This window comes from Loxodonta africana, chromosome 4 (assembly GCF_030014295.1).
Source record: "Loxodonta africana isolate mLoxAfr1 chromosome 4, mLoxAfr1.hap2, whole genome shotgun sequence".
Classification (NCBI taxonomy): domain Eukaryota; kingdom Metazoa; phylum Chordata; class Mammalia; order Proboscidea; family Elephantidae; genus Loxodonta; species Loxodonta africana.
Genome location: NC_087345.1, coordinates 29,300,255 through 29,328,227, shown reverse-complemented (window position 1 = coordinate 29,328,227; position 27,973 = coordinate 29,300,255). Strand labels below are relative to the sequence as shown.

General features: G+C 38.3%; 1 protein-coding gene across 1 annotated transcript in view; it reads left to right on the top strand.

Moving 5' to 3' along the window:
* The window catches only part of MYBPC1 (myosin binding protein C1), a 69,447-nt gene that overhangs the window by 21,428 nt on the left and 20,046 nt on the right, over positions 1-27,973 (top strand). The window contains exons 9-20 of the mRNA XM_064285121.1: positions 3,647-3,813; positions 5,381-5,513; positions 7,305-7,429; positions 8,508-8,613; positions 10,322-10,488; positions 12,184-12,346; positions 13,550-13,656; positions 13,985-14,118; positions 20,397-20,556; positions 21,773-21,877; positions 22,928-23,116; positions 24,194-24,328. Coding sequence (XP_064141191.1) covers positions 3,647-3,813; positions 5,381-5,513; positions 7,305-7,429; positions 8,508-8,613; positions 10,322-10,488; positions 12,184-12,346; positions 13,550-13,656; positions 13,985-14,118; positions 20,397-20,556; positions 21,773-21,877; positions 22,928-23,116; positions 24,194-24,328 — 1,691 coding nt within the window. The remainder of the gene's footprint in view (positions 1-3,646; positions 3,814-5,380; positions 5,514-7,304; positions 7,430-8,507; positions 8,614-10,321; positions 10,489-12,183; positions 12,347-13,549; positions 13,657-13,984; positions 14,119-20,396; positions 20,557-21,772; positions 21,878-22,927; positions 23,117-24,193; positions 24,329-27,973) is intronic.

Genomic DNA, 27,973 nt, shown 5'->3' with positions numbered 1-27,973 from the left:
ATTTACTGATTATGTGACTTTGGTCAAAGTATATGTCCTCTCTGAGACTTGGTCTACATATCTGTAGATGGGGTGAATAAAAATTACATTACAGAGTTATTGTGAAAATTAACTGTAAAAGGCCTGGCTTACAGTTTGTATCAAACAAATATTCACCTCCATGGACATGTTGGGTTTCTCTAAAAGAGCTTATATTCTCAGAGACAAAACACACACGCACACAAAATTTAAAAATAAGTGACACAGTAGATAATTGTCATGCTCTGATTAAAAACGAAAAAAAACAAAATGGTTCTACCAGTCATTTGCGGAGTAAAAGAAATCTAATTATTTGGGCAAAATGACTAAAAAAAAAAAATTATTAGAAAAAATGGGCAGCCAACATGTCTCCAGTTTTCATTTTCTTTGCATTCCCTAACTATGATTTGGATTATTTAGATTATTAATATAAGACTGTATTTATTTAATATATTATACTAATAACTCTGTGCTGTCATAGCATAATTTTAGAAACCATTGTGTTTTCATACTAATTTGTAAATTGCATGTGTTTTCATTGTGGTAATGACACGTGGTTACCATTTCTACTCCTCCAAGAGTGTGTGGCAAAATCCCCACCAGAATAAATATCATTATTACCAACATCTCTACACAACAAAAGATCTTCCTGCCCTGAACAAAGCCAGCTTATTTCAAACAGGCATTCATGAAATCAGAGTACATCTTTCAGGTGGCACCTTGTTATAGGATTTGACCTATATAAATGCTTGGAAGTCTTATTCCACATAAAATTTCTGTAACAGCTTTGAACTTCAGTGGGATGATGAAGTTATAGAAATTTTGATGTAGATGAAAGTACTGCTGGCATTATATAGGTCTACCCCAATGCTTGGAAAGGAATTGGAAGTGCCTATAGGCATCTGGAAACCCTGGTGGTGTAGTGATTAAGGGCTATGGCTGCTACCTGAAAGGTCAGCAGTTCAAATCCACCAGGCGCTCCTTGGAAACCCTTTGGGGCAGTTCTGCTGTGTCCTATAGGATCTCTATGAGTCAGAATTGACTTGACAGCAACAGGTTATAGGGCATCTGGATTTTTCTCTTCACTGTAGCTTAACATAGCCACGCAGTTAGGGTCATGTGCAGCCGCCATGTTAAGAAAAGACATATTCCAGATGATTTAAGAAAATGCTATAGGTGAGAGATTTGACCTCACATTCCAGTACAAAATGATGACTGCTTTCCCTTGCAATCTGGGATTCAACTAAATGGTGGAGGGAGAAGGAAGGAATAGGCAAGAGGTCATTGCGTGTTTTCTTGTATATATTTGATAAGACTAGAAACATGATGGAGTGGAGTATATTTGGCATTTTAATAAAAAATGGTGAGGATGATAGGTTTTATACATCTACCAGCCAAAATGACTTAAGAAATCATACTGAAAATGATGGTCATTGTTACTGGCTTCCTTCCTAGAAATATTCCCCTGGTGGTACTAGGTATGTCTCACCTAGTGGAATCAGAGAGTAGAAGACTGTTTTCAATTTGCCTCTCATTACCTATTTTAATTATATGTGGTTTGATATCTTTAAATGCTTTCACCACCAGCGTCTGGAAGGTACTAGAAATGTGTATGTGTGTAATTCTTCTGGGTGGATGTGCATATTTAACACAATCTAGTATGGGTAATTTTACAGTTTGGGGACTACGCTTAGGCTGGAATGTCACCAAAAAATACAGCATTAATAAAAGTGTCTGAGGAGCTAGTAGTCATTTTCAGAGGCTGCTCCTGCTACTGCTGCTGACATTTTTGGATTGAGGAAAGAGAGAGATACATATGTACGGACATACACATTTTAATTGCAATTCGCCAAGACTTCCTACTAAAATATCTAAAGGACGTATTTGAAAATCAGACTGCTTTTGGGTAGTAGATATACAGAATGTGGCAAATTATTACCAAAATTTCAATGTTAGGACAACGTTTTTAAGCTTTCTAATTTCTCCACATTAACCTAGAGGGTATAGTTATCATTGCAGTAAGATAAAGGTAATTCCTGAATCTTGAGTTTTTAAGAGGCACATTTTCCTAATGATATTGCCTAGTCTTTCCCATCAAGGATACTGATGGGCCAATGACCTCTCAATTCCTTCCCTTTGCCAGGAGACTTGCCTGAATGTTTTCCCCAACTGGGCACAAAGACTTACACGACAATGTAGAATGGAAACGAGATCTTTAGAAGTCATCCTTGCCTACCACCCCCCCAAGCTCCGTATTAATATCCTCTCCCTGCCACATACCTTACCCATGATTACAATCCAGTAGTTCCCTCTCAAAGTGCATATGACTATTAAGAAGAAACTCTGAGACAGGTGTAATTAATGTGTCAATGAGAGTATATGCAAACCATCGTTCCCTAATGTGATAGCATGAATCCTTTTTCACACTGATGCATAAGATGTTTTGACCAGTTTTCCTGAAGAATCTTATCTACGCCAGCATTAGTCACACAGTAAGTAATCACTGTAACACTTCCAAATTAACCTGTTAAAAATATTCAACAAAGTTTAAATAAAATCAAGAATATTTAGCCAGCGAAGGAAATCAGTTTAAATGATACTGTCTATATACACTAAGCCTCTTTCCCTAAAGAGTGTTTGTTTCTGAGTTTTGGTTTCATTTGTGGCTTTAAAATAAGGGCAGACAAGCGAAGTTGAAGTCTTATATCATATATTATCTTTAGTTAGTGATCAAAATTTGGGGTCATAGTTTTGATCCTTAATACCCACTGCTAAGTACACTAAGTTACTTTTCCCTTGTTCATGGAATCCCAAACTAGATGCTTTACAGTTTCACATTGATTTAATTAGGATTCAACCTCAACCTACTTCCAGAAACATTCAAGATAGTACTTTAATATGAAGTATGAGAATTGCTGTCCTCATTCTCCTTTCCCCGTCAATTTTGAAAAAAAAAAAAAATTTCTCTTGAAAAGCCTATCTGTATCAAAAGTCTTAGGAAAAAACCTGCCCAGCAATTTCATTTTTTTGTGTAAAAGTGGTTAATGTACCTATTCACTAATATGGTAAAAAAATATATATGGTAGGACAATGCTATTTGCAAAATTCAAAGGTTTAAAATGCTGGATTTGTAGTGTCTCCATACATTTTTTTTTTTTCCATACATAGCTACAGTATGGATATCAAGGAAGGCAGAAAGAGATCTCTTTTCCCCATAGGCCAATATTTACATCTTCAAGTTCTTAATCCACCTTTCAAAATGAACTCACTTATCCATCTCCTAGATTAAACCTGTTAAATTTCTCGAAACCTCACCTTCTAATTTGACTTAAAAAGAAAAATAACTAAAACAATTGAGAATTCTCAGGATATTTCCTGATTTCCTCCTTTACTCCCCCTCGCCCCCACCCCATTGTGTTTTTAACTAGCAAAACGAAAGTGTCACTCTAAGACATATTTGATTTTTTATATTTGGAAGTTCCCCTAAAACTTAAAGCTAGCAGACTGACTTCTCAGGCCTTAAGCAGAGCTTCTAACACTGAAGGGAAAGCCGGGTACCGAACCCCCATCGTCCTTATTTTAAGGACCAGAGCAGGTACTAAACCAGGCATTGCTTCGTCCCGGTTAGGGAGGTGAAGCAGCAGGAGGAACAGCCGGAGGTTGACGTGTGGGAGCTGCTGAAGAACGCGAAGCCCAGTGAGTACGAGAAGATCGCCTTCCAGTACGGCATCACCGACCTCCGTGGCATGCTCAGGAGGCTGAAGCGCATGCGCAGAGTGGAGAAGAAGAGCAGAGGTGAGCAGGCCCAGGGCCACCGCCCAGAACGTCTCCCTCACTGTCGAATTCTTGATTTTCCCTTCGGCTACGTAGATTCCGTACCTCTTTGTTTTACCATCCTATTCTTCCATCCTTTTGATGGGGGCTCACACCCCATGCGATTATCGAAGTGTTTTTTATAAGACAGATACGCTGCTCCTTGGAGATCTGAAGTGGGTGCAGCTGGTTGTGCTTTTAAATATCTTTTTTTAAAATAGGTTGAGATGTTGAAATTTAAATTAAAAAAAAAATTTAATACATTTAAAAGTTATCCTTAGCTCTTCAGTTTCCTGTCCTCAATCATTATCAGTGATTGGTTTTGTGACACATCAGGGAAATACATTAATCCTACTGTTTGTTGTGTTGTTAATGTTCAAGTAGGATGTAAAGAATCTCACCACCTCTTCTTAAAAATCTGTCCTCTATTTCTAAAGCTCCCTGTAAACTGGTTGAGAGAAATGGCCCCAGAGACATGTAGAAGGGATTTCTTTAACTTAATTCAGCTGTTCCCACTATCTCAGAACTCCTGAAATTATGTTTTTCGGAGGTGACTGAGGCTGTATAGTCAGAAACATGTAAGAGCTAAGGCGTAGAGCCCGCTGGCATCTCCTTTCGCCCACGCTGGTCTTTCTTGTTATCACTTAGCTCTGAACTGATCTCTTATGGTATCTGGTAGGTAATTTTTTTTTAAGTTAGTGTTGATTTTATTTTGTTAAAATTATGTGAAAGTGGGCTTTTTAAAGCAATAGTATAATAAAGTTAGAATGCTGGAGATACAAACATGACAACTTTATAAAGCATTCCACACTTTTATGTATTTTCCAAATTGCCTAAATGAGAGTTATCTTTAAAAGAAGAGTAATTATTAAATGAAAAAAAAAAAACTACTATTGCTTAGGACTCTTCAAAGACTATATATATATATATATATATATATATATATATATGACTGTTCTATGTTATTGAAAATGTTTGGAACTCCTAAGTTATTAACCAATCATGTATGTAAGGGGTATTTGAAACATGTCACTATTGTGGTCAAGTTTACAAAGAATAAAAACTTTGATAAGCCTAGTATTTCAGTTTGTTAGAGGCATTTAATTTACTCTTACAAATCGCTGAATTTATCTCATGAATTCTATGGTGAAAAATAGTCTGTGATATAGAAAAAGTGCAAAAATAATGCCAGTGATTCTAATACTAATCATGCTAGGAGAATAAGCTGCCCTTAAAGTTCAATTTCATTTTGATGCTTTATAGTGTACATTCCCTAAAGAATTCGGGCAATCATTGTTACAGCCTCTTCAACTATTCTTATGTTTCTTCCCAAAGCATGTGGATTCTAAGTTTTTAAAATCATCTTACTGTGTATAAAAGAATTCTGAAATGTAAAGGATAATTTGGGAAAGTTCCCATTTTTTTTTTCTTCTCTGAGACTCATTTTCTCATTTCTTTTTATGTTCTCAAGAATATATTGACTATTTAAATTTAATATATATGAGAATATATACATATTAATATAGATTTTGCATCTTCTCTCTACCAGCTTTTGCAAGAATTCTTGATCCTGCATATCAGGTTGATAAAGGAGGCAGAGTACGGTTTGTTGTGGAACTGGCAGATCCAAAGTTGGAGGTGAAGTGGTATAAAAATGGTCAAGAAATTCGACCCACTACAAAGTAAGTGGGCTTTACAGATAATCAGTGATGCTAACAGCAACAACAAGTATAAATAAATCAACATTAGTCTGATTTCATTTTCTGGGAATAAAAGCAGTTTATAATTATGTCTTTATGATGCAAAATCATATGGTGGGGTAATAAAAATTTAAGTCCCTTTCCAGGTATTTTGGAATCATTAAGATTATAGTGCTATGTAAAGTAAGGAAACCCTGGTGGCATAGTGATTAAGAACTACTTCTGGCAGCTTGAATCTACCGGACACTCTTTGGAAATTCTATGGGGCAGTTCTACTCCGTCCTCTAGGGCCACCATGAGTTGGAGTTGACGGCAGCAAGTTTGGTTTTGAATGTAAAGTAAACCTTGTTTTAGGTTTTAATCCTAGATGTTTTAATGCTTATAACTATTTCAAGTGATTTCCAACTATGGTTTTGTCTTGCTCTAGGATGGGTGTGATTATTTCAGAGCAGTTGCCGAACTTCTCCCAATTTTTTAAAATAAAATGTAAAAATATTTTGAAATATATGTATTTGATATACCAGATGGAAATCACACCTTATACTTAGATGGCTTTTGTTTTTCCAGAATAGCATCTATATTCCCTGATGGCTGAGCACTTTCTATATTTAATTAAGGCTCCGTTTTGAGTACTTACTCGCAACAGTGCATCTGAATAGAACTACTTAATGTTGAGAGCTACTAAAATATGGGTCTAAGCCTGTGTTTTATTATTGGTTGGCCATCTCCCAAATGAGGGAGACAAGCTAATCCCCAGTGTCCGATGGCATCTCCATTCTGTTATGAAACTGCTTTTTAGAGATCTTAGATTTTCAACCCCAATATATTTTTTTAAGTTAACAGGAGCCACGTGCACATTTATAAAAAGACTTTAATCCTGGAAATCGATCACTTCTGGAATATAATCAGATGGTTTTCAATTACTTAATGTGGTCATGCCTACTGGAAGACTTTGTGATGATAATGTTCATACCTGATGATTGTCTCTTGGAGACCATCTGAGTTTACTAAAAACATAATTTTAACTGGTTATCTTTACCTTAAAAATGTTGTTTAGTGTTGCTTTGCTCTGGAAGCCTTCAATTTGGGAATTTCCAAAAAAAGAACTTTTTTCCCCGCTCTGGTCTATTATAATGGCCTAGTGTGCTCATCCATAATCCAAGTCACAGTTAACTAAATTTTGGAATCTTTCTATTTCTAAATACTCAAGTCCTTAAACTCATTTAAGAGAACATCACATTCTATAGAACTGTATTCGTGATTACAGTCATATTATTGCTTCAGTTGTATAATCATGTATTCACCCAGCACAATCTGTTGTGTCACTGGGTTAGGCAATGAGTGGAATATATATCAATGAATAAGATCGAGTCTCTTGTCCCCCTGTAAAATAAATGAACTGGTCATTTAAAAAATGTACAGAGTTAAAAATCTCTCTGATACCCCAGCCCATCTTTTTTCCAACCATGGGTTTAAAAAATTGAATAGCAAACACATGAATACTGACTTCTATTTGAAATAAAAACCTTACATAAAATAATCACAAAAATTAATGTGTGTGATTATGCATATGTACTATGTTATTATTAAAAAGGTGAAATTGATTTCATTTGTATGTTAATTAGGCAGTGTAAGATGCGCCACATAAATGGTATATCGAGATTATATCCCCGACTTTCAAGCAGTACTGAATTGTAAGTCAGATTTCCTGGCAAGAAAGAAAAAGTTAAAATCAAGTTCATGGACTCTTTATTTTCCTCCTGTTCAAAACAGGTACATCTTTGAACACAAAGGATGCGAAAGAATCATGTTCATCAATAACTGTACACTGGCAGATGATGCGGAATATTACGTGACAGCTGGCGATGAGAAGTGTTCCACTGAACTCTTTGTAAGAGGTAAAATGAAGTCTCTTATCACAGCAATAGAGAGCGGATTGCTCTTCTTCTCCCAGGGGTAATAATCAAAGTGAAAGTGACCAGGTAAGCGCTTTGGCTCCAGAGCAGAGGTAATTATACGTCTAGAAATGGTTTGGCTTTGGTATTAGATTGCCTCTTCTTTGAAGATCCTCTACACTGGCAGATACGATGTATCCTAATTAGTCTTCAGGTTTGTTGAAGACTTAAAAAGCTGAGGGGAGAAAAAAGTCTGCTAGGTAAAAATGCCTTGTGCTTTTGACTCAAGCCAAGCGCTTTTTCACAAAATAAATCTAGTTATAGTTTCTGAAACCTGCCAGTCTCTACTGGCTAAGTCTCGTTTCACTCACTCAGCTGATCACAAATAGATTTTCCCTTGAAACCAGCTTCATTAGTAAAAGGGCACCAGTGTTTGGCACCGAGAACACTAAATGCTATCATTTACAGACACTGGAAAGAGCTGTAGGGTATCAACGAAGTCACATATCATTTATTGTCCTCTTATTAGAGATAACTCATCTCTATCACCCATCTAGAAAGGGAATCAAAGAGTTTTGGTGTTCTAGGTTCTCCTTCTTCAAAAATGTCTACCACCTGGCATCTTACTGGCCAAAAGAAGGATATTTGGTACTTGTTTTTGTTTTTTGTCTTGAACAATTATTTGTTTAAGCTGGGAAGTTTCATGAAATTGGGAGAATTTACCCTGAGTTGCCAGCTATTTATTTTGCCAAGGACAAACTTTTTTTTTTTTTAATTGCACGTTAGATGAAGGTTTACAGAACAAGCTAGATTCTCATTAAACAATTAGTACACACATTGTCTGTGACATTGGTTACTAACCCCACAACATGTCAACACTCCCCCTTCTCAACCTTGGGTTCCGGCAGCCAAGGACAGACTTTTAAAAACCCACCTACCATCTACCACCATAGAAACCATGACTGTAGGACAGATGATAATTTCTTACAGTTGGGTTTTCATCTGTGGACAAATCAGGGCTCATGAGGCAGGTTTCGGATACTTAGTGATTCCGATTTCCCCCTTTTTTTTCTCTCACTAGAGCCTCCAGTTTTGGTGACCAAACAGCTGGAAGATACACATACTTACTGTGGGGAGAGAGTGGAATTAGAATGTGAGGTGTCTGAAGACGATGCCCATGTAAAATGGTAAATAGCTTTCTTGGAGTCTGTCCATTTTTTAATATAGAAAAAAATGTACCTTCCAAGTTCACAGGACAGGAAATACAAATGGCTTTTAAGCATACAAAAAGAATGTCAATCTAGTTGTTTTAGTAGAGATGATAACTAAAGCTATACTAAGATACTTGTTTTTGTTCTTTTTTTTCACCTCTGAGACTGAAAAAAGATTCAGAAATGGATGAGGATGTAGGAAAATAGACACATATAATAAATTGATGACTCAGGGTTAACCAGGTCTGTTTGATTCCAGAGCCCTTGGATGCTCTTAGTGTCTATGCCATGCTTTCTCTCACTGTGCCAGTATTGCAGAAACCCCGGCTACGGCTAACCAAAAGGTCGGCAGTTCCAGGTGCTCCTTGGAAACTCTATGGGGCAGTTCGACTCTGTCCTGTAGGGCCGCTATGAGTCAGATTCCACTCGATGGCAGTGGGTTTGGTTTTTTTTTTTTTTTTTTTTTGCCAGTACTGCATTTCTTCTTACATGGAAAACATGGGTTTTCTGTTGTTTTTTTGTTTTTGTTTTTCATTTAATTCCTAGCCACTTTAGTGTTACAGTACCTCAGGAAAATATTCTAGCTCGAGCATCACCAATTGCCTTTAAGAATAAAAACATATACAATAAAACCCGCGAAAGCCAGAAACTGGGTAAGGCAGAAACCTGTCAGAGAAGGAAAACTCAAATATTTCCCACTAAATTAGCGATAGAAAAGCGATAAGACTGCACCTTGTCAAAGGCACAAACCTTGCAAGACCCAAAAAAACAAGGCAGTCCTGTCACGTTCCGGCTGTCATAGGTTTCACTGTATGTGTGTATGTATATGGAGGGATTGGGAATGTATGTATGTATGTATATAGAGGGATTGGGAAGGTGGGAGTATTTTCTCAAGTTCTCTGTGAGTAGCCTCAAAATTGAAAACTAGAAGATTCAGAATCTTAAAATGGAAATACTTTATTGAGAAGCATTTCAACGAAGTAAATTGTGTAGTGTAAATTACACAGCAGGACTCTGTAGTAATTTATACAGGGTAGATTGTTCATTCTGATATGAAATCATCAGCTACTTTAAAATGTATTAAATTATGCTATTCTTACTATTGTTTATCAGGAGCCCAAAATGTGGATTATAACCACTCTTAGCATCTTCAACTGATGGATTTTGAGTGAGAGGTGGCTTATACTCTTTTAGTATAATGTTGCAGATAATACTTGATGAAATACTAATCCATATGTAGATAATTGGTTGATTCATATATTCTTTAATTTAACAAATAGTTTTCAAGTGTATGGAATCTGTCACACACTCTGGGATATACAGGAATACAGCAATAAACAAGACCAACAAGGCCTGTCTTCTGAATGATCTTTTTTTTTTTTTTTTAATGTTATGATGGTAAAATATATATAACAAAAAATTTTCAATTTTCACCAGTTTTAAATATACAATTCAATGATGATAATTACATTCACCATGTCGTACAACCATCACCACTATCTATTTCTGAAAGTTTTTCATCATTCCAGGCAAAAACTCAATACCCCTTAAGCTATAACTCCCCCTACTCTCCTCCCTGTGGCCTCCAGAAACAGCTGATAAACTTTTGTTTTTATGCATTTGGTCATTTTACATAGCTGAAGGATCTTTTATAAAACATTTATTGTAATCTATTTTAACCCAGGTTTAAGGATGGTGAGGAGATCTACCTTGGTCCAAAATCAAGATATAGAGTTAAAGTTGATGGCAAAAAACACATTTTGATCATAGAAGGAGCGACTAAGGCTGACATTGCAGAATACTCAGTCATGACAACAGGAGGACAGTCATCTGCTAAACTTCATGTTGGCTGTAAGTAAGACTTCCTTAGAAATCTTCCAAATCGTGCTTACAAATGATTTGAGTGTTTGTGAATTCTGTTTTAGGCAAGTTTCAATCTATTTGACTCCTACTTGGGGCAATTTTAATATGGAAAATTAGATTCCATTCTAGCTGAGCTGCTATGTCAGGTCGATCAGGTTCTCTGAGAAAGAAACTCACCAATGTAGTAGTAAAAATGTAGTAGAGCACCAATACAGGGAAGCATTTTTGTAAGTCCCCTGCCAGAAAAGTTACCCGAAAGATTAAGAAATATTGTTAGCCCAAAACCGTATAAATAAATGTTAGCTGCTTAGATGTAATGCCAAATCCTGATAATGTTTGCTCAATCTATAAGCAAACTTGCTAGTTATTCATGAAATAAACATTCGACACTTTACAATTATATTTGGGGTGAGAAGAAGGTTACTCAAACTAGGGGAGCTTAATTGAGAACCTTGTAAGAGCTAACTTGCTAATAGGCGTCAGAGTCACGGAAAACTTAATGTACATCTCCAAATGCCCCAAACAGTAGTCAGTTCTTAATATCAGTCTGTCCCTGTTGGCCATGATAATTAAAATAGCAAATATCTCAGGATGATTGGTAATACACATGCAGAGAAGAAATTCTGCTTCCTTACTCCTTTCTTTAGCCCAGTTGCAATTCATATGATAACTGAATTATCCAGAAGCAATCGCAACACACTTAGTGTGTCTCATGAAATGAGGCTAGTTTAGTTTAACGTTAAAAGATTTTTTCAACCATAGACGGATACTTACCTAATATTTGTATCCATTTAAAGCAATTATAGTCAGTTCTGACATAATGCAACATATAATGCAACACATACATTCCTAAAATTCACTGTTGTGTGCAGCGTCACACAATAAAAACCACAGGGCTTATGGAAAAAATGGAGTTGAGGTTCAGCACTCCAGAACTTTTTCCCAGTGACACAGTAGCACAGTGTGGCACATGTTAAATGGTTACTAAATACTACAATAAGTAAGGTACTTTACCTTGAAAAAGACCTGAAGTTTGCTTGTGGAAGTGAGTATCAGAAGTGTTGCAGTTTGTGACAGTGAAGTGGTAGAAGAATTACTTGAAATGGATGGAAAGTTGTAACCTCAGATGTGGCTGGGTGTGGCTCGAATCACACATTTAGTCTGAGGTAGCTGGTAAATGTTTGAGGTGTGTACATGTGTGCATTTTGTGAATCCTTTACTGTCTCAGTTCAACTGAGTGCAATTTCCTGCATTTGCTTAGTTTTTTCTCATGAATGAAAGTGTGTATAAGCAAACATGAAATGCATGTTTTACTCAAATTGTTCCCTAATGTATCCATTGTATTGGGACAAATTCTCATATTCGAGACAAGTGTTCTAGCAGAATTGACTGTACCATTGTGAAATGATACCATCTTGCCTGGAGCTTGGGTTTGGCATTTGTAATGGTCTCTTTATTTCTATAGGAGTCCCTGGGCAATGCAAATAGTTACTGGACTATTAACCCAACAGTTGATGGTCCAAGCCCACCCAGAGGCACCTCATAAGTAAGGCCTGGCATTCTGCTTCCAATAGGTCACAGCTTTGAAAACTCTGAGCAGGGCAGTTCTACTTTGCACGCTTGGGGTTGCCATGAGTTGGAATTGATTCAACAGCAACTAACAACAACAATTTATTTCTATAGTGAAACCCCTGAAGGTATTGACGCCTCTGACTGATCAGACTGTAAACCTTGGACAAGAAATCTGCTTGAAGTGTGAAATCTCTGAAAACATAACAGGAAAATGGACTAAAAATGGTCTACCTGTTCAGGAGAGTGACCGTCTTAAGATTATTCACAAAGGAAGGTAAGCAAGCTAGGTGATCCACAAGTAAGGGTTGGTCCCCATCTCTTCTCTCTCTGCTTTCTAAATCACGTAATTGGTGAGGATGTTTGAAGAGTGGCCGCAGGGTTGTGGATCTATTTCTGGATCTTTGCTTCCAGCTAACAAGAAGGTACGAGTTCTCTGTTGTACATTATGTCCTACCTGTGATCTCGTGGGACTGCAGTGCTTTGCTCATTCAAAACCCATTGACTGATTCTTTCTATCTAAACATGAGGTTAGAGGAATGATACTGAATTCTAGTTAAGGAAAAAAAAAAAAAGCTAGTCAAAATTATTTAACAATTTTAACTAGTAAGTGTCAAATGACCTTTCCACCATTTTTTTTCTTTACGAGAGTATATTGTTATTGTTGTTAGTTGCTGTCAAGTCTCCTCCAACTCATGGCAACCTTATGTATAACAGAACAATAATGTGAGCCATCTTCATGATCTTTGATATGTTTGAGCCCAATGTTGAAGCTATTGTGTCAATCCATCTCATTGAAAGTTTCCCACATTTTCGCTGACCCTCTACTTTACCAAACATGATGTCCTTGAAATATGCTATAATCTGGAAAAGATCTAAGGCAAGTGTTCTTAACCTTGGACCCGTGAACCCTTAGGAGATCGTGAATTGACTTCAGGAAGCCCCATAAGTCCTCTGAAGTTGAAAGCAAAATTCTGTATGTAGAATAATATATACCTTTCTCCAGAGAGAAAATCCAGACTGTCTATGAGCTCTTCACTAGTTCATGACCCCAGGAAGGTTAAGAATTATTGTTCTCAGTGTTTGGCATGTCAAATCAAACTCAAGATTATTCTTTGTAATTTTTTGACTGTGAAAGTAGGGCATTATTGATACGTTCTATTTTAGCCTTTTTTAAGATATGAGAAGAAAGAATAGACTCTTGCATAAATAATAAGTAGGCCATCTTTGCAGAGTTACTTCTGTATAATCCAAAATAAAGATTTGATGTGGATCAGTATAGGATGATTAAGGCTTCACATGCATTCTGTCTCCCTTTCTTTCTCCATTTCGCTCTCTTTCTCTCTGTCTGTCTTTCTGTCTCCAAGCTGCACTAGAGCAGTTAATCAGATAACGGCCAAATATCTCTTCAGGTTGGGTCATAACATACAATCTAAATTTTTGCAAAACCTTAGAAATGTGTTTTTTCTCATTTCCTTAGAATACACAAGTTAGTGATAGCCAATTCTCTCGTTGAGGATGAAGGTGATTATGTGTTTTCACCAGAAGCCTACCCTATTACTTTGCCTGCCAAAGTCCATGTTGTTGGTGAGTAGATTAAAGAAATCATTGCAGAGTTGTATTTTTGTTTGTTTTTACTTACCTTGGAATTATAACATATTCAAAACCATGTGACATTTAAAGAAAAAAAATTTATCAATTAGTATTAACCACTAATCATAAATAGTTTATTTTTAAGTCTTACAATGAAGTAGTTTTACAGGGTCACAGGTGCCAACTACCTGGGTCCCTCTTAATGTTCTTTCAGCCAGATAAAATATTGGTTGCTGCCAACTTTTAGCACTAGCCAAGCACTAGCCCAGTTATTCACATGGAAATGACTGTCTGATAACAAAGACCATGTTTAATATTCCAGACCCTCCAAGAATCAACCTGGATGGTCTTGATGCTGACAATACGGTGATAGTAGTTGCAGGAAGCAAGCTTCGTCTTGAGATCCCAATCAGTGGAGAACCACCTCCAAAAGCCATTTGGAGCCGAGCAGATAAGGTTTGATCTACCCTGCCACACACACCCCCCATCCCCTGACCTGGAATGAAGGGAAAAGGCAAATAAAAGTACAGGGGTGTGTTACTCATATAATTCCTTTAAGAAAGAAAGGTCACTCATTTTCAGGAAAACCTAATAATCGTCCGTTTACTTTTCAGGCATGTTTTTAGTTGCAGTGAACCAGGTCCCTTCTCTCCTTCTAATGGGTACCAGGGGTGGGGTAGAAGAGAGGTAGTCAATGAAATTAGTAAATAAATCAATTGATAAAACCACGTCAGATAGTAATAATTGCCATGAAAATAATAAAACTGGTTGATGTGATAGCAAATCACAGCCACTATAAATGACAACAAGGAATCCGTTATGTGAAGATCAAAGGAAAGTGTTTTCTGAGTAGATGCAGTGCAAGTACAAAGGCCATAAGGAGGGAATGAGCTTGGTGTGTGAGGGAATAGAAAGCCACTGTCACTGGAGCAGAGTGAGTGAAGAAGAGAAAACAAAATTAGATTGGGATGGTACAGCAGGGCCAATTCAAGTGTGACCCTATGGCTTCCTACATAAAATGTTTTAGTTTTCAAAAGCAGAACATGAAATGTCCATGTCCAACCAGCATGGAGTAACAGGGACCAAATTTACTCCCTCACCTGAAATAACCCCCCAAAATAAATAAACAAAAATGAACCAAAGATTTTCAAGATATTGAACATGGGCAATGGAAGACAGTGATTCCTGAGAGATGGAAAATGAGTGAAGTGATCCCTATGCTTACCCCAGCTTACTACACTGGTCCATCACTTGTGTGTCAGTTTGTCATACTGTGGGGGCTTTTGTATTGCTGTGATACTGGAAGCTTTGCCACCATTACAAATAACAGTAGGGTCACCTTTGGTGGATAGGTTTCAGTGGAGTGTCCTTAAAACTAAGACAGACTAGGAAGAAGGACCTGGCAGTCTTCTTCTGAAAAAATCGGCCAGTGAAAACCTTATGAATAGTAGTGGAACATTGTCTGATATAGTGCCAGAAGATAAACCCCTCGGGTTGAAAGGTACTCAAAATACACCTGGGGAAGAGATACCTCCTCAAAGTACAGTTGACCTTAATGACATGGATGGAGTCAAGCTTTCAGGATAACTCGCTGATGTGGTATGACTCAAAATGAGAAGAAACAGCAGCAAACATCCATTAGTAATTGAATGTGGAATGTAAGAGGTATAAATCTAGGAAAATTGGAAGTTGTCAAAAATGAAATGCATGAAGATCAATATCCTAGGCATTACTGAGCTGAAATGGACTGGTATTGGCCAGTTTGGATCAGCCAGTCATATGGTCCACTATGCTAGAAAGGACAGATTGAAGAGGAATGGCATCATGTTCGTCATCAAAAGGAACATTTCAAGATCTATTAAAGTACAACACTGTCACTGATTGGATAATATCCATATACCTACAAGGAGGACCAGTTAATACAACCATTATTCAAACTTACGCACCAACTACTAAGGCCAAAGGTGAAGAAATTGAAGATTTTTACCAACTTCTGCAATCTGAAATTGATCAAACATGCAATTAAGATGTATTGATAATTACTGGCAAGTGGAATGCGGAAGTTGGAAACTCACAGAAGAAGGATTGGTCGTTGGAAAATATGGCCTTGATGATAGAGATCGCATGAAAGAATTTTGCAAGACCAAGGCCTTCTTCACTGCAAGTACCTTTCTTCGCCAACATAAATGGCGACTATACATGTGGACCTCACCAGATGGAATACACAGGAATCAAATCAACTACATCTGTGGAAAGAGATGATGGAGAAGCTCAATATCATCACTCAGAACAGGCCAGGGACCAACTGTGAAATAGGCCACAAATTGTTCATATGCAAATTCAAGTTGAAGGTGAAGAAAATTAGAACAAACCTACAAGAGCCAAAGTATGACCTTGAGTCTATCCCATCTGAATTTAGAGACCATCTCAAGAATAGATTTGATGCGGTGAACACTGATGACCAAAGACCAGACAAGTTGTGGAGTGACATTAAGGACATCATAGATGAAGAAGCAAAAAGTCATAGGAAAGAAAGAGAAGACCAGAATGGATATCAGAAGAGACTCTGAAAGTTGCTCCTGAAGGTCAAGTAGCTAAAGCAAAAGGAAGAAATGATGAAGTAAAAGAGCTGAAAAGAATATTTCAAAAGGCTTGAGAAGACAAACTAAAGTATTATTATGAAATGTGCAAAGAGACAGAAAACCAAAAGGGAAGAACACACTCAGCATTTCTTAAGCTGAAAGAACTGAAGAAACAATTCAAATCTGGAGCTACAATATTGAAGGATTCTATGGGGAAAATGTTAAATGACGCAGGAACCTCCAAAAGGGGATGGAAGGAATAGACAGAGTCACTGAACCAAAACCAACTGGTCGACATTCAACCATTTTAGGAAGTAGCATATGATCAAGAACCAGTGGTATTGAAGGAAGAGGTCCAAGCTGCACTGAAGGCATTGGTGAAAACCAAGGCTCCAGGAATTGACGGAATGCCAATTGAGATGTTTCAGCAAATGGATGCAGTGCTGTAAGTGCTCACTTGTCTATGCCAAGAAATTTGGAAAACACCTACCTGGCCAAATGACTGGAAGAGATCCATATTTGTACCCATTCCAAAGAAAGATGATCCAATGGAATGCAGAAATTATCAAACAATATCATTAATACCACATGCAAGTAAAATTTTGCTGAAGATAATTTAAAGTGGTTGCAACAGTATATCAACAGGGAATGGCCAGAAATTGAAACCAGATTGAGAAGAGAACGTGGAACGAGGGATGTCATTGCTGATGTCAGATGGATCATGGCTGAAAGCAGAGAATACCAGGAAGATGTTTATCTATGTTTTATTGACTGTGCAAAGGCATTCGACTGCGTAGATCATAACAAATTATGGAAAACATTGTGAAGAACGGAAATTCTAGAACACTTAATTATGCTCATGAGGAATCTGTACTTATATCAAGAAGCAGTTGTTTGAACAGAACAAGGGGATACTGTGTGGTTTAAAGTAAGAAAGATGTGCATTAGGGTTGCATCCTTTCACCATACTTATTTGATCTGTATGCTGAACAATAATCCAAGAAGCTGGACTATATAAAGAACAGGACATCAGGACTGGAGGAAGACTCATTAGCAACCTGCCATATGCAGATGATATAATCTTGCTTGCTGAAAGTGAAGAGGACTTGAAGCACTTATTGATGAAAATCAAAGACCACAGCCTTCAGTATGGATTGCACCTCAACATAAAGAAAACAAAAATCCTCACAGCTTGACCAATAAGCAAAATCTTGATAAATGGAGAAAAGAGTGAAGTTGTCAAGGATTTCATTTTGCTTGGGTCCACAATCAACACCCACAGAAGCAGCAGTCAAGAAGTCAAACTATGCATTGCATTAGGCAAATCTGCTGCAGAAGACCTCTTTAAAGTGTTAAAAAGCAAAGATGTCTCCTTGAGGACTAAGGTGACCTTAAGCCATGGTGTTTTCAATCACCTCCTATGCATGTGAAGCTGGACAATGAATAAAGAAGACCAAAGAAGAAATGACCCCTTTGAACTGTGGTATTGGAGAATAATATTGAATACACAATGGACTACCAAAAGAAAGAACAAATCTGTCTTGGAAGAAGTACAACCAGAATGCTCCTTAGAAGCAAGGATGGCGAGACTCTGTCTTACATACTTTAGACAAGTTATCAGGAAGAACCAGTCCCTGGAGAAGAACATCATGCTTGGTAAAGCAGAGGGTCAGCAAAAAAGAGGTAGACCCTAAACGAGATGGATTGACATCGTGGCTTCAACAGTTGTTCAAGCATAACAACAATTGTGAGGATGGCGCAGGACCAGGAGTGTTTCTGCCGTGCATAGAGTCCTATGAGTCGGAACTGACTAGATAGCACCTAACAACAACAACAATCCAAGTACTAAAGAGCAGAAAGTTAATAGTGGCAATTTACAGTTTCTAAATTACCTTGACCTTCTCTGTTTATTCTCTCTGTATACCAGCTGTTCATTATTATGAAGAAGACATGGCTTGGGAATCGGAAAACTATATAATACTGCTTAAAATTTCTGAATTAAGAAAGAAGGCAGGAAAGAAGTAAAAAAGGAAGAAAATGTTATAGGAAGCTCAACTTCTTTCTTTGGGAACTAGATATTCATTTTTCTGTGTCCAACTGGAAGGGAAAAATCAGCATTCAACAACCTATATGGAAAATTGGCCTTGCAGTCTTTAATCCTTTTCAGTACTTTTAAATTTTCAAGATGTCTAACCCTGTGCCGTCGAGTAGATTCCAACTCACAGCGACCCTATAGGGCAGAGTAGAACTGCCCCATAGAGTTTCCAAGGAGCTTGGTGGACTCCAACTGCCAACCTTTTGGTCCACAGCCGTAGCACTTAACCACTATGCCACCAGGGTTTCCAAGATGTCTAAGGGAATGAAGAAATCACTATTTAGTCTCTGGCACAGTGGTTAAGAGCCCAGGCTGCTAACAAAAAGGTCAGCAGTTCAAACCCAGCAGCCATTCCTTAGAAACCCTACGGTTTTTTTCATAATTTTTTATTGTGTTTTTGGTGAAAATTTACACAGCGAATTAGTTTTACATTTGACAATTTCAACACAAATTGTTCAGTGACATTAGTTATATTTTTCACAATGTGTCAACATTCTCATTAATTGCATTCTAGTTGTTCTGTCTTCAGTACTCTAGTTTTCCTGTCCCCCTTGTCTTCTCATCTTTGTTTTACAGTAATTGTTGATCTTTTGGTCTTATATAGATGTTTTTTTAATGCAGCCCCATACTCGTGGGTAATATTCTTCGTTCTTGTGCTAATTTATTATTTCACTAAAAGGTGACCTCAGGGGATAGTTTGGGTTCAAGGTTTAAAGAGTATCTCAGGGTGACAATCCCAGGGAGTCCTCCAGTCTCAACCAGTCCAGTAAGTCTGGACTTTTTAGGAGTTTGAGTTCTGTTCCATCTTTTCCTCCCATTCTATCTGGGTCAATCTATCATGGCCCTGATCAGAACAGTCAGTAGTGTTAGCTGGGCACTATCTAGTTCTTCTGGTCTCAGGGTAGACGAGGCTATGGCTTGTTGTCCTAGTCATCTAGTGCTGCTATAAAACAAATACCACAAGTGGATGGCTTTAACAAAGACACATTTATTCTCTCACAGTCCAGTAAGCTAGAAGTCTAAATCCAAGGCATCAGCTCCAGGCGAGGGCTTTCTCTCTGTCACCTCTGGAGGAAGGTCTTTCTTGTCAATCTTCCCCTTGACTAGGAGCTTCTCCACACAGGAACCCTGAGTCCAAAGGATGTGCTCTACTCCCGGTGCTTCTTTCTTGGTGGTATGAGGTCCCTAACTCTTTGCTTACTTTCCTTTCCTTTTATCTCTTGTGAGACAAAAGGTGGTACAGGCCACACCTCAGGGAAACTCCCTTTACATTGGATCAGGATTGTGACCTGAGCAAGGGTGTTACGTCCCACCCTAATCCTCTTTAACTACAGGCAGAGACTATGATTTATAACACACAGGAAAATTACAAAATGGAGGACATCCACACAATACTGGGAATCATGGCCTAACCAAGTTGACACATATTTTGGGGGGACACAGTTGAATCCATGACACTTGTGTAGGCTTATTAGCCCTGTAGACTAGTTTCTTCTCTGAGACTTTAGTTTTCTTCTTTCTTTTTTGTTCCTAAGAAGTAGAGACCAATAGTTTTGTCTTAGATGGCTGCTTGTAAGCTTTTAAGACCCCAGATACTACTCACCTCACTAGGATGCAGAATGTGAACTTTGTGGTGCCAATTGACTGAGTTGTCCCATGAGACTAAGGACCTAAGTCTTGAAACCCAGAAAATCATTCTTGCAAGGTGTTGAGTTTGAGTATTTCTAATTTCATACTCAAAGAGGCAACCTCCCCTAGAGTTGCTCTTCTGCACTCATATTTCAGTCCTCTGACTTTGTCTTGAGTGAGTTAATGGTTAATGGGCTTTAGAGTTAAATTCCAACTCTTTTACTTCTTAGCTATGTGGCTTTGGGCAGGTTAAGCCTCAGTTTCCTCATGTGTAAAATGGGATAATAATACCATTGTCACTGAGGTTGGTGGCCAATTAAACTGAGAAAATATAGTTAGGCATTAGCGCTGTGTCCAACTTATGAGGCACTCCAGAGTACCCTTGTTGTTATTCAGATCATGCCACTTTTTATTTCTTTCCTTCTTAGGCTATTATGGAGGGCAGTGGCCGGATAAGGGCAGAATCTTACCCGGACAGCAGCACATTGGTCATTGACATAGCTGAAAGGGAAGACTCTGGTGTTTACAACATACATCTGAAAAACGAAGCTGGAGAAGCAAATGCAAGCATCAAGATTAAAGTTGTGGGTAAGCTCTCTGAGGAATAAGCTTCTGGAGTCAAGGTGCCATGTCTAGATCCAGAGTAGACTTTGTTGGTGGTTCTTTCAGGTTTACTGAGCAGCCACAAAAGAAAAGCACAGCATAGCAATAGCTCATAAATTACCATCTCTCTTTTTCTACCGTTTCTACCACTTCTTTTTTTTTTCTTGCCTAGAATGGTGGCTCAGTGGTTAAGCACTCAAGTGCTCACCAAACAGTTGGTGGTTCGAACTCACCAGGCACTCGTGGGAGAAAGATGTGGCAGTCTGCTCCCATAAAGATTACAGCCTTGGAAACCCTATGGGGGCAGTTCTCCTCTGTCCTAGAGGGTTACTATGAGTCAGAATCAACTCAAGAGCAGTAGGGTTTTGGTAGGGTAGAGGGCTTCTCATTGCAGGAATGAGTAGCTAAAGTTAGCCATTTAGGGTTGTTAGTCATTAGCTCTCCACAAACATATTCCTTTTTGGTGCCCTTTAAACATCACTGAACACAATTGCTAAATAAATTCCTACATCAAAATCATTGAACAGGAGTTAGATGAGCCTTGGTCCCTAGCTGGCCATCTAAGTGCATTTTCCCTAAGCCTGAAACCAAGTGAAATGGCTCTGGGAGATTATCAGTATTCCAAATCTCAAGATCTTCTCTTCTCACTTTAATTTTCTGTTAAGAAACATAGTTTAAACTGACCAAAACAAAAAAAAAAAAGTCACTTTATCAAACACTGAACTGTACAAGACATGGTAGCTTGCCTCTTCTAACTTGGATTTTTACCAGTCAATGTCTTAAATCTTCTAACTGACATAAAGTTTGATTCCTTGATTCCTGAACTGGATTCCTTGACTCACTTCTGCTGGAAATTTGATTTTCAGTTAAAAAAAAAAAACCCTATATCCTACATTTGGCAATAATTTTTTAGTTACCATTTTCTCGGTAACAAACAAGAGTCTTGGGTTCCTTTTGGAGCTTGTTCTCTAATGTTGTGACACTAGTTTAAGGGATTTGGGAAAGTCGTTATTTTTATTTTTATTGGGTACTCCTTTTCTTGTCCTGTCTTGAGCATGACCTTGTACTCAAATGAATACTACTGCATCTTAGTAGACATAGAAAAGAACTCTATAATTATTACCAGAAAAACATTATTTTCCAATTAGCATGTTCTTTGTTCTCTTTCTCTCATTTTATTTTAATGTTTTGTTTGTTACAGACATCCCTGATCCTCCAGTGGCACCCAGTGTGAAAGAAGTAGGAGATGATTGGTGCATCATGAACTGGGATCCTCCTCTCTATGATGGGGGGAGCCCAATCTTAGGTAACTATTGGTCAGTCTATGGAACTGCCAGTGAAGTTGGTGTCTTCTATATGCCCATTAGTACAGAATGCATTAAAAATACTACATTTAGAAGAAAACCTATTATACTGTGACTTTAAATATCCATTTAAACTGAAATATATTATGGAATGCTCTGTAATTTCTTCATGCTTCAGTAGCTCCGATGAACATAGTTCGATTGTCTCTTTTTTGTTTTATATTTATACTCAATATCTAATTTTGAAACAACTGTAAATCTAACTTAAACTGTTTTAGTTAATAAATGTCTAGTTCCATGGGGTTGTATCTATGAAGAAATTTCTTTTAGAGTTAAATGCTTAGAAAAATTTTCTTCCTCTTGGGAATGAGAATTTTTTTTCCACCTTGATAATGAGGTTCACAAAACTGGTCATTTCCCTTCCTTATCTTGATTGAAAGGGACTCAGAGCCAAATCTATTGCTCAGTTACAGTGACTGTGTAAGTTGCTATGTCCTACATATAACTTATACTAGGGAGAGAAGAAAACCCTGGTGGTGTAATGCTTAAGAGCCACGGCTGCTAACCAAAAAGTCAGCAGTTCAAACTCACTAGGTGCTCCTTGGAAACCCTATGGGGCAGTTCTACTCTGTCCTATAGGGTCACTATGAGTCAGAAATGACGCAAAGGCAGCGGGTGCATATAAATTGTACTAGGGAGAGAAAGGAAACCCTGGTGGCATGGTGGTTAAGAGCTACAGCTGCTAACCAAAAGGGTCTCTCTTCTCTCCCTAGTACAATTTTATTTTTTCTAGTGCTGTTATTTTATCTTTATCTGTATCTTATGATGCTAATACTTATAGTCCTTATAATCCATCTCATACAATTATGAATGGGTTAAATATATATATGTGTGTGTATATCTATATATATAGATATATACACATGTATGTGAATATTTAACTTAAAGTACATACTGAGAATATGTAAATTTTAAGAATTACTAATATCTGCCAAACTTTAATTTTGAAGACCAACAGAAAATTTTTAGTTTCCATTTTGCATCACTTCCAGGATACTTTATTGAGAGAAAAAAGAAACAAAGCTCCAGGTGGATGAGGCTGAATTTTGATCTCTGCAAAGAAACAACTTTTGAGCCCAAGAAGATGATTGAAGGTGTGGCCTACGAGGTCCGCATCTTTGCTGTCAATGCGGTTGGCATGTCCAAGCCCAGTATGCCCTCCAGGCCTTTTGTTCCTTTGGGTGAGTCAAGACAGATGTGTTTTTGTCATGGGAATTATTGCCTCCGATTCCAACTGCTCCCGCCTAACTGGCGCAGGCCTGGAAGCTTCTTGGCATGGTGGGACAGTAGGAGGTTGGAGGTAAAGGAGGTGGGTAGAGGCAATTTGCTGTCTAAAAAATTTAAAAACAAGTGCAGTAGATCTGAAGAGCTTCACAATATAGGCCCCAAAGTTCAGTGCTAGAATGCCAATGACAGCTGTGGGTGGCCCAGTTGTCGTTCCTCACTGAAAGCACACAAGTGACTTTACTGACCCAAGACCACTCTCCAGTGATCCTCCTGAAGGTATAAATAACCCAGTACCTTGATGTAAACATTGTAACTAAAAAGAACTTTGGTTGATTCAACAAATCATACTTGGAAATTAGTCTCTTTGCTTTACAATCACACCTTACTTATTATCCACTAAACCAAAATATTTAGTTCAGTGAAAGCAAAGAAATATAAAATAAAACATGTCCACTATTTTATGGTGGAGTCTCTGGGTAGTACAAATGTTTAATGCCCTTTGCTGCTAACTGAAAGGTTGGAGGTTCAAGTCTGCCCAGAGGTGTCTCAGAGGAAAGCCCTGACGGTCTCCTCCCTAAGAATCAGCCACTGAAAACCCCATGGAGTACAATTTTACTGTGACACACACGGGGACACCATGAGATGGAGCTGACTCTACAGCGAGTGGTTTTTTATTTTGTGGTAGCGAAGTATGTTTCCAACACAAAGATTTAGTATAAGAGTTTATATTTTAATTACAGAGTTATAAGAAATTTACTCTAGATCAGTAGATCCCAAACTTTGAGTTCTTCAACTTCTTTAGACCTTGTGTCATCCCACATCAACCTCCCAAATGGGAGAGAAAACTAGGGCCACATTTCCAAAATTTTCCATGTCTAGCATACCTTTGTCTTATACACAGTGTATGCTTAAGGAATTTTTATTGAATTTTATTGATTAAGACTTGGGGCTTCTGTGTATTTCATCACATTTCTTATGCTATTACTCTGCAGTTAACAGTTACTTCTTTTTCTCTCTTTTCTTCTTTTAAGCTGTAACCAGTGCTCCCACTCTTCTGGCTGTTGACTGTGTAACTGACAACTCTGTCACAATGAAATGGCGGCCCCCAGACCAGATTGGAGCAGCAGGTTTAGATGGCTATGTATTAGAGTATTGCTATGAAGGAAGTAAGTACTGCTAGTAAGATGACTTCCTAGGGCTTAAAATGAATACCACCATCAATAGGTGAGATATGTCTTTGTTTCCCTTTCTTGGGAGCTCATCTCCTTCCCACTGAAAATGAAATCAATTCAAATTTCATCCTTCTAAGATATATAAAAATTTAGTCCTTCTTTGGTACTTGATGCTTATAAATTGCAATCTCAAAAAGATCCTGTCTAGCCTACCAGACTGGGTGACATGATTGAACTAAGACATGGAAGAGAGGGGCTCTGACAAACCTTAAGGACTTTGACCTGAATTGGTGGAAGTAGATTACTCCATAGCAAAATGAAAGTCTTGTTTGTTAGGATAAAGCAAATTGGAAATTCCATATGCTGTATTGAGCAGAGGTTAGTGATCAAAAGACCTGCCTATTCTTGGTTAATAATGAAACTACATATTTGGATATCTGGCAAGCATCTCCTGCCTTCTTAAAGGGAGGGGGAGGGGGCGAATAAAGGATAGTTCTCAGAGCTTGAAGGAAGTAGCATTAAGTTTCAGATAGCATAGGAAATAGGTTCAACATCTGACAGTAACTTTTCTCAGGGCTTGAGCACATACAAATTTAATAACTTAAATTTAGGAAGGAAAGAGAAACAAAGCAAAAAAAAAAAATGTCACTGATAGAAGAGAAAATGATATAAGAAACTGTTGGCCAGAGTGCAAGTGAAAACCCAGAAGAAGTAAAAGTCACAAGAAGCCTCTTATATTTCTTGGTTTCCTACTTGACATGACTGGAAGGTGATATCTTTTGAAAACAGGTGAATAAAACTCTCCCAGCTCTGGACTTGGGCATCATTTTAGGTGATGGTAGGTAAACAGTACACCTGAGAAGTTGTTAGTATCTCCCCAAATCATAACCTAAGACTCAGTTGCTAAGAAAACTCTTTGAACTCCCATCTTTAACACGGATGTTACAAGTGAAGGAAAGAGAGACTACAAAGCCCATTTGCGAAATCAGGAATGTGAAGGCCAGTGCACCTCCCTAGGAGGAAAACCTCCATGGAGAAGAAACTGCTTATGAAGAGAAAACTTATCAAAGTGAGACCCCAGGCCCCTGGACCGGGGCACATGTGGAAATGATCACCATCACTGGTCAAGAGGGAAAAAGACAAGGAGAGGGGGAAATGGAGCCTCCCCGTAACAGTCCTGTTTATGTGGGCTGTGCTTACAGAGCACTATGCTTGATCTTTCCAGGGCTTGGAAAGCCACTAACCCAAACCATTTGGGAAATGATAGGAAAGTTCCCAGGGTCAGCCCAGTCAGGGAGGGGGGCACAGGTAAATTCTTCAGCACTTCAGGACCTGATTTATTCTGATTCCATTTCCTCCCATATTTCAAAAATTTGTGAGCACGCCACTTTGTTTTTTATATCATCCAGGCAGCAGAATTTCTCAGTCTTATATGTGATATGGCTGCTGAGTGCAAACCTTTTGTATATGTATGAAATAGAGCAAATTCTTTACTCTTTTCTTTCTGATAGGTTTAAAAAGTAAGAAGATACAGCAAAATGATAGATGGCTGTCATTTTGATGTTACCCACCTTAGATAAAATACAACAAAGTATTTTACATAATTTTGTGTGTGGTCTGTGTAGATACATATGTATGTGTGTATATACATATGTATATGTACACAGTCATTATTATGTATATATTTTGCCACATAACGTCTTGGAATTAGCTTTCTATGGAAGTTCTTTTATAATGTCTATATTTTCTTGCAGTCTTTCCTGACTTTCTTTATGTGGCTGCCCTACTCTTCAGTCTCTTTTAATGGCTGTTGTCTTCCAGACTAATTTTCTGTAGTGTTGAATGCTTTTAGATATCTCAGGTTTTTTTCTGTGAAGAGAATTCTTTCTCTTTTACAAGATCGTGTGTTGTTTCTGACTCTGCATTTCTCTTGTTTTTGATGCCTGCAGCATTTTATTCTTCTTTGTTTCCTTTCTTCACTTGTTCGTTTATTCTTTCTTTAAAATGTCCCTCATGTTAAGTAACTTTCATATTCCTTCCCCATCCCCCAGATACCGTGTTCTTTCTCTCAGTCTCCTTCAATTAAAGTGGTTCACACGGGAAGGGGTGGGCTATGTGTGTTCCCCTCTGATCTTTTTCCATCCTGTTTGCTCTTGACATGTTCTCCTTCTCTAGTTTCTCACTCTTCCCTGTGTGTTTTCTCATCTCCTATTTTCACTTTCTCATCAGTTACCTCTTGACTATGAAAATACCAACACCATAGCTCCCAAACAGACCATTTGCTTAAAGCAGCGTCACTTTTTCTAAATCATAAGTCACTTTTGTTGGCCACATTCCCATTCCAAGCTGCCAGGATATCCTGGCTCCCTGCTCCGTTCTCCTGATAGAGTTGGAACAAGAGACAGAAAAATGTTCTCTGGGGTGGCAGATTCACTTTCCCTCTAGAAAGTCATCACTGCAAACCAGCGGGGTATGCCCAAGGCCACCTTGAGCCAACAAGGTCCCTTCTACCTATATGAAATGCAGGGACCCAGGCAGGCTCAACTGGTTTTCTGGACACAAGGTTCATTGTCCTGGCAACCAGGGCTGCCTCCTGGGCTGCTGGGGCAATTCCCATTTTAGTTCCTGTCAGAACTAGAGCCCTGGAAAGACAGAGCTGGCATTGTCATAAGTGACCCCCAGACTCTGAAGAGTGAACCCCACAGTGATAGCACTGTATTCCACCGAGATCCAAGAGGATCCTCCCAGACTGGGGTGAGAGGGACAGGAGCAAGGATAGACTGTTCCACCATGTGCTGCTCCCCCGTGGACCCCAGGGCCTGCTCCTCCTTTTTCTTCAGCCCTACTTTGTTCTTCCCTATCTCTTGTTCCCACAGCTGGAGGTGCCCTAGCCTCCTTCCTCTTCTTCTCTTTTCCTCTCCCTGCTCTTCTCTGTGGCAGGTGCCTCAGGACAAGAACCACAGCCTGAACACAGCAGGCTGTGCCTCTCCTGAGGAACCCCCACTAATGTGTTTGGTCTCTTCCGTCACTGCTCTGAAGACAAATATCTTTCTGTACCTTGCACACTTTACTAACAGAGAATGCTGACTACTGATAATGATATTCTTCTGGTGTGAAAAGTGGGTGTCTTTAATTAATTTTAATGACGGACTCTCAAAGGTACATCAGCAAAACAGTCTAATGAAAATGGGGAGGCTGCGTATGATATACCAGGTAAAGTATTTTATGAAAGTTCTCAAACTTTCTTACTATGTGATAAAGTTCTGGGGATGTTCCATGACCTACCATCCACACACAAGAAACTCTTAGACTTGGGGTGGAGGGATAAATTAATAATGTGTGCTCCAAGCCTTCTTCTTTTCCTGTGGGCATCATGCATACAAACTTTCAGAAGATGAAGTATTTGGAAGCCCTTAATCCTGGGTTTAAATTCTCTCGATGTTGTAGACAAAGCTACCAAAAGCTAAAAAAAAAAGTCAGATTTTTAGTAAATGGGAAAGAATTGTTCCATCTCCTTGTGAAGTTTTGGCTTCTGACCTGTGTTTCCTCTTTGCCCTGAATGTAAGCTTCTTTTCTTCACAAATGGAAACATGATCAGATTTCCTATGCTCATATTAGTGGCTTTCAATAATAAACCAG